At 42.5% G+C, this 6,965-nt stretch overlaps 1 protein-coding gene across 4 annotated transcripts; it reads right to left on the bottom strand.

Moving 5' to 3' along the window:
- gpnmb (glycoprotein (transmembrane) nmb) lies at positions 1–6,289 on the bottom strand. 4 transcript variants are annotated; one of them, XM_008421678.2, is made up of 12 exons: positions 6,002–6,289; positions 4,445–4,600; positions 4,203–4,364; positions 3,663–3,836; positions 3,414–3,575; positions 3,001–3,324; positions 2,009–2,068; positions 1,704–1,916; positions 1,463–1,610; positions 842–1,062; positions 662–752; positions 1–522 (listed from the first exon to the last, which is right to left on the bottom strand). In XM_008421678.2, the coding sequence occupies exons 1-12, from the start codon at positions 6,072–6,074 to the stop codon at positions 369–371; spliced, it is 1,938 nt and encodes a 645-aa protein (XP_008419900.1). In that variant the 5' UTR covers positions 6,075–6,289; the 3' UTR covers positions 1–368. The 4 variants fall into 4 exon arrangements, with proteins under 4 accessions (XP_008419900.1, XP_008419901.1, XP_008419902.1 ...); XM_008421679.2 differs by having other exon boundaries at positions 4,224–4,364; XM_008421680.2 differs by having other exon boundaries at positions 1,463–1,568; positions 6,002–6,288.
- Between the last annotated feature and the right edge of the window lie 676 nt (positions 6,290–6,965).

Genomic DNA, 6,965 nt, shown 5'->3' with positions numbered 1-6,965 from the left:
TTTAAAGTTTAAATTGTTTAATAATGAATCAAAAACCAAAGGTTTTGCAAGAGTTTAAGGAAAAAGGTACAGAACATCCTCGATGTTGACGTTTCTTCATATTGCTTTTAATCAAAGGCACCAATGTGGCTTATCGAAACTCCTTCACAGCATCTTCATTCAAAGCTGACATTAAAATTAGTGCAGCAGCCACAAATCAAGCGACCTCTTTAGTACATCTTGTCGTCTGAATTGTAGAGCATTAGGATTCGGCTGAATTAGGACATAACATTATTAGTATCAATTCTCTTTGCTTCATTTCAGAAGTGTCTTTTTAAAGTACAAGAGAGAAAAAAAAAAAAGCTTATTTAATGCAACTCCTCCAAACCCTACAAAGCCTGTCTCTCAGTCAAAAGGTGGCGACTCTCCTCGCTGGAGGGAAAGAGCGCCTCCCTCAGGCGAACCATGTGACCTGCAGCACCAGAACTGGCACAGGCATCCTCAACCAGTGACCTTCGGATGGGTCTGTAGATCTTGTGACGCCTTAAAAAAAAAAAAAAAAAGATTTCAGAGGGTCATAATTCTTTGTTTTATCTGCACAATTAAACATTTTTGTCATCTGTTCTTGTTGGGTCATTAATTCACAGGATTCAATATGATGATGCAAGTGCGACACGCTCACCGGTAGACCATGTAGGCAACGATCGCAAAGACTGCCACCAGCACGGCACTTGAAGTCAGAACCACCTGGGCGGTGTTTGAAGTTTTAGGCGCTGGGATGCACAAGAGGCACAATTTTTTTATTTAATAATTAAAATTTCTGAGGAGGGCATTATATTTCCAGAGCAGTTTTCCAACCAACCGGGTGCGTCTTGAGACTTGCTGATGGTGATGGTGGTGCTGGCGAGTGCCATGCTGCTGGAGTTCTCCAGGGTGATGTTCACGCAGTAGGTGCCCGGTTCCAGGAACCTTCGCCGCAGGTGCACTTCACACTCTGATGAAGGCGGCACGTCGTCGCACATGACGTTGCGCACCTGAGAGCAGCTGGGGTCCGACACAATGGTGCAGGCTGAAGTGGGGATGCTGCGAAGGAGCAATGGAGATAGCTGGGTAAAATCCAGATTCTATGTTATTGAATAAACTGGAGGTTTCATCCCTTGGAAATGAAGGTTTGATGCGTCTTCACCACATTGTTCAAGTCAAGATGCTGGGGTTTCACTCACTCAAATCCAAACCTGTACTAGAATCGCAAATAGGTTTTCCTGTCCCACTTATTGCTCTTACAACTTGGATTCTCTTGCAACTCAGTCTTTTTAAAATACTATACTTCCTCAGCATTCTTGTATTTAAGGACTCTTCAGTTTCCATCTAAATGTGATCTCAAAATCAAATGCAGTGTTGAAACATTTCCTAATATTAAGATTTAAATAAATTGTATTTGTATTTTAAGTAAAAAAAAAAAAAAGAAAGAAAACATGTTCACCTTCCCAGACATTTCACCCTGAAGCTGATGTCTGTGTTGGTCACCCTGGCAGCCGACACGTCCACGATGCGACTGTTTAGCCGGTTCCTCAGTGGGGGCTTTGGTTCTGCGTACAACACGGGTAGCGAGACGACACGCTTGAGAGAAGCTGGAGCGAACGCAGTTATCAAAGGACAACGGAGATGCTGCTAGATTTACTGTTTAAAAGAAATGAAATCGTTAGATATTCTGCTCAGCCCACCGACTATAGTGATGTTGCCCGAGAAGGTTCCGTAGGCGTATCGGAAACACTCGTTGGCGTTGAGACCCCTGCTTCGGAGCCAAGGCAGGGTGGTGGGGTTGGATTCTGTGGCGACCGTGGACAGGAGGGGCTCTGTTGTGGGCAACCCCGTCGTCGTCGTCGTCACGACAGATAAAGTGGAGGAGTCAACGGGCTGACTGGTTTTGGGTGGTGCTGAAACGGAGACGAGACGAGGGACAGTTAAAGGCATTTGAGATGGTTCTTTTCATGAACAAACCAAATCTCCAGTCCACAAGCAAACTCACCCAGCGTTGTCTTGATCTTCGTTGTGACGGCGTGTGTAGCCGGAGGAGTTGTGGGGGCCGCTGACGGAAAAGTGGCAATAAGTGCAATTTTTAGAATCATAATTTTATGGAAAAGTAGCTGAATCGTTTAATTCAAAGCTATTCTTATGAATATTAAGGAAATGTGTGTGAACCCTCAGCGTTTTAGAAAAGCTATGAAAATAAACCATCTTGCTCGTCACTCTGTCATTTTGCAAATAAAAATAATTTCCGTGAGCTAAACAGAAACAGTCAGATTTTGGCTTGGTAAGGTGATAAGTTTATAGAAATTATTGAAAATTACAGGCTAATGTTTAGGAAAATGAACGACATGCAAGCTGGAACTCATCAGAAATCTCATGCAGATGCCGTATATGTCCGTTGGTTGTTGCTACTTCTCAGTCTTTACTCTGCTAAGCCAATTGATAACAGGTGGTTGGTACATAAAAATGCACCAACCACCGAACAGATTGTTTCTGTTTTTGCCTGTTTTGTCACATTTATTTTATTCAGATAATCAAACACAATCCAACACCAAACACCTGGGCAGTGTTGGACGTTTTGGGTGCTGCATAAAGTTCGGTTCTGCCAATGGAATCAGTCAACTTCAGCACATTCAGCAAGAGCTTACATTGAACAAGAAAAGTCGTGTTTTTTGCATTGTCATCAGAATATCATTTTTGTTCTGTTGCTTCATCGAGGTTTAGTTCGTGTGGCCGCAAACTTGTGCGATGTTGGCAGGACTCCTGTTCAGATTCGGTTAGTTTGGTTACTGCCAAGAGCCATTCATTAAAAGGCTGTGCATAAACCCTTTTCTTAACATTAGCGACCAGAACTAAGCTTTTCTGGAAGCTTGGTTCCAGAAAAGCTGGAAGCTAAGCTTTTCCAGAGAAGCATGGAGCTTCTCCATGCCGAAAAACATCGTGCCGTTTGACCAGGACGCTTTTACAAGCCTGGCTGTCTCGGTCGAGTACCTGTGAGAGGTGGCGATGTGGGGCGCCTTGGAGTCGGAGTGGCAGAGGTGGGTGGACACTCGACAGGAAACGCGGCCTCCACCACCAGCTTCACATTCATCCTTCCCAGCGTGCTGTAGGTGTGCGTGGTCACCTCGCGGTGTGTCACGACCTGGTTGCCGTCTCTGAAGTCCCAGATGTAATCCACTGAAGCGGCTGTCTTTAGGTAACCACTGGGGTCATGAAGCTGGACCTTGAAGACAATCTCCTCTCCACGGATGAAAACACTGGCAGACTTGTTGACTACGGACTTCTGGGAAATGTCGACGGCCAGTGGGATCTTATCTGAGGGCATGAGGGAAGTAGCTATTATTATTTTAAAACCTCTCAGACTGTGTTCTGTTTGACACTTGAACATGTAAATATGCCTCCACCTGTGACTAAGAAGACGGTGTTATCACTGGTCAAGGGGCTGTACTTCCTGCGCTCACGCTTCCTGTACACCATAACCTCCATGACCTCTCCCCCCAGCGGGATATTAGTGGTATTGATGGTCACACTGGAAGAAGAGCCATCGCATGTTTCGTAGTACTGGCCTAGAAAGCAGAGACGAAACAGGGAGGAGGCTCGTACGTAGGGACGTTTGTTGTTCTGCTTGGTGCTGCTTGTCGTTTCAGTCTCACCCATTGTGTGCCACACGTAGACGTAACTCTTGCGTCTCCAGTCGTTGCTCTGGGAGAAGGGCTTCCCATCGGGGAACACGTTGCATTTTGTCGGGTCTGTGCACTTCCCGAAGCCATAGTCATCCAACCAAGAAGTCCAGTTGTAGACGTAGCCTGAGCGAAGCTGTCCGTTGGCTGTCCAAAGGCAAAGAACGGGATGTCTTGTTAAAAATAATAATTAGATTTGGGGACTTCTACTAAAGAGTGACTTTCAGTGTACAATGAGGTAAATGAAATAAGATTTATGCAAAAGGTTAAAACTAAAGTGTTCAGTTTGTTCAGTGAATTCAGTCGGTATGCATTTAATGAAATTGACTTTTCATTTTATGAGGAGGCAAACCCTTATTTATGTGTTTATATACTCTTATCACGTTTGTTTTGTTGTTATTGGTTTAAAAAAAAACAGACATCCCAGCTTAACAGTTTTCCAGACTGATCATTTCTCTATGCCTAGAAGGTGTGATGTGCCATTTGTGCCCTAGCTTGACTTTCTGGCAGCACCTGAGGCCTCCAGCTCCGTACCGTCCTCGCAGTGCTCGTCCCAGACAAGGTCCCCGTTTGCGTCTTCCTTCTGGCATGGAGGATACTCCAGCTTAGCGGTAAAGGTAATGCATGAGCCATTGAGAGCCGGGCTGTCGCTGGTCAGATGAACCTTCGGTTTGCCTGCAGAGAGGCGCACGTTACTCTAGAGCCAGAAATGATCTGCAGACGATTTGAAGTTACAGGGGAAAAGAATTGTTCACCTCTGTGATGCATGAGCTCTCTTGGGTTTGAGCTTAGTGGAGGGTAGAGGTAATCGTCCCACGGATTGGTGTCAGGCTCCCATCCAGGGATTGCTGGAATTGGAAATGGGAACTTGCCAGCTAATGAATGCTTGTGGGGGAAAACATCACTGTATGCTAGAGAAGGAGAAAAACACAAGTAGTATGAACAACTCAAGCAAGATTCATCTGCATCACTATCTCAAACCTGTTGTGTCTGAATTTTGTGTAACTGATCAACAGAAAATATCTGAAACGAACATCTTTAAACAAAATAAAATAAAATGTGAAAATATGGTGTGCATTTGTATTCGACCTTTATTGGCCAATACTTTGTAGAACCACCTTTCATTGTTATTGCAAAGGTACCATAACTTGTTGTTTTCTAATGTTCTCCAGCAAACAGCTGGATTTAAACTGAATTTGAACGACACAGAAGAGGACTCTTATAATTGTGTGTCTTTTCAAGCGGATTTTATTGTGGGGCACACAAGTAAAGGAGGCTGGGAACAAATGCCTGGTACACAAAACACCCAATTCTTTTAAAATTGTTCAATCAAATAAAATCCTAAAAAAAAAACTAATGTATTGAAGCTCGTGGTTGAAATTTCACATGTTCAGTAAGTTCAAGTGAAATATTGAATCTCTTTTTGAGAGGGTAAAGGGTAAAATCTTTTTGCTTTCTAAAAAGAAGCAAAGTAAAAGCCTAAAGTAATCTTAAAAAAAAATATATATATATATATAAAATGATTTATTCTGATTGTGAATTCCGACGAATTTCGGAATTCAAGAGTCAAATCTGGTTGTTTAAAATTCAAATGTGATGGTAAGAATATAAGTCAAAAGGTATCATAATAAAATAGATTATTTTCCTGTCGGTCCATGTGCAAGCCGTCTTGGTTCGGGTTTTTATCATTTTTCCTCTGAAAACAAATGAGGTGGTCCCGACGCAGAACTGTTAACCTTATTCAGTCCGACTTCAGCCTCGGTGAGACATATTAAATGTCAGACGGACAGCAGACGAAAACAACAAATTCCATCGATCTAATTTGATTACAGGATCAAATTACTGGAGGATCTGCGATGGCGCAGATATGGGTGCGGACGAACCATCACTGTTCTGCAATCGAAACAAGATTGTATTTTTCTATTTTTTCCCCCCCTATATTTTCAATTCAACGTGTTTTTAGAATGTGATAAGCGGTTTGATATGCGTGACAGTTTGAATAATGTGACTGATTCACAAAAAAAAAAAAAGAACAAAAAAAAATAGATATTTTTGGTGCGTAAATAAATAATAGTTTAAGGGTGGATGAGACTTTGATCAGTGACTTGGAGCTTGAGCCGTAATTAGTTTCACGGGACTGGCTGCAGACAGCCCAACACAGGGCAGCTATTGTGGAAGAACTGCGGGACGCATCTGGCTTATAACAGTGGAATGACAACAAGCACATTTCTATTTGTCCAAAAACAATCCCCCCCCCCCCCCCCCCCCCCCCCCCCCGGCTTCACTGAAACAAGATAAAAGTTCAAACTTACTTCTTCGCCCATCAACTTGACAAACACAGCAGGCGCAAAAAGCCAGGAGACACAAGTACTGCAGGATTCCCATGTCCGCCGCTTCAGGACAGTGGAAACAGAATTTCTAATCCTAAAAAAAATAAATTAAAACACACACACACACACACACAACAAAACAAAAAATGTAATTGAAAAGCGAAGTTTCACAAACAGCGAAAAAAAAAAAGAAAGAAGAAAAAACCGCTTTCTGACAGGACAGACTCAGCTTGTGGTCCCTTTTCTCCACGTCCAGCACCTTCTTCACTTCTGTCCGCAGGGATGTCCTCGAATTTAACGGGCTCCGCTGAGCGCACAAACATGTGATTCTTCCTAATAAGGTGCATGTCATCACTCATTAAGACTCACTGCGGAAGGGAACTCATAAGACAGGAGACGCGCAGGAGACGCGCAGGCTCATTTCCCTATTTTACTAACACTTTTGTCACAATAAACGATTCGGACAAAGCGACTTATTAAAAGACATTTTATTCGTGAAATGTGATTTGCAATTTTCTGTTCTAGTCTGTTTTCTAAGTGTTTGAATGTGAAATTTGCAAAATAACAAACGCATACCTTTTGTGTAAATGTTTCATTTTGTTTTTTATTATTTCTTTTTAGGAATTCGACACAAATAATGAAGAACGTACCGAAATAATGCGTGGAACAAATTCGATCAGTGTGAAATCTGATTAAGCAATAATAAAAATTAGATAGAATTTGGCGCATGCAGCTCCTTTTTTTTTAAATTTTATTTTATTTTTTTAAATCCATGTAGGTGAACTTTCACAGTGACATTTCCCCTCCAAACAAAGACAATCTTTTTCGTTAGAGTGGTGATCTGATAACACGAAAAGATCCACACATGACAGCCCCCTCATATGACTGAATTATTAGAACTTTATTTTTTTTCTTCTTCTTCAGTTTGTCGCGTGGAGCAGGTCGG

The sequence above is a fragment of the Poecilia reticulata genome, linkage group LG11, assembly GCF_000633615.1.
Source record: "Poecilia reticulata strain Guanapo linkage group LG11, Guppy_female_1.0+MT, whole genome shotgun sequence".
Classification (NCBI taxonomy): domain Eukaryota; kingdom Metazoa; phylum Chordata; class Actinopteri; order Cyprinodontiformes; family Poeciliidae; genus Poecilia; species Poecilia reticulata.
Note: the sequence above shows the minus strand (reverse complement) of the source record. Positions and strands in the feature narration are given on the sequence as shown.

Bases quoted from the DNA above. Each gene is read 5' to 3' on its own strand.
- gpnmb (XM_008421678.2), bottom strand. From the start codon at position 6,074: ATGGGAATCCTGCAGTACTTGTGTCTCCTGGCTTTTTGCGCCTGCTGT. The intron at 4,365-4,444 runs GTGAACAATTCT...GCCTCTCTGCAG, and splicing joins AGAGCTCATGCATCACAGAG to GCAAACCGAAGGTTCATCTG. The intron at 1,917-2,008 runs GTGAGTTTGCTT...TCTCCGTTTCAG, and splicing joins GAAGATCAAGACAACGCTGG to CACCACCCAAAACCAGTCAG.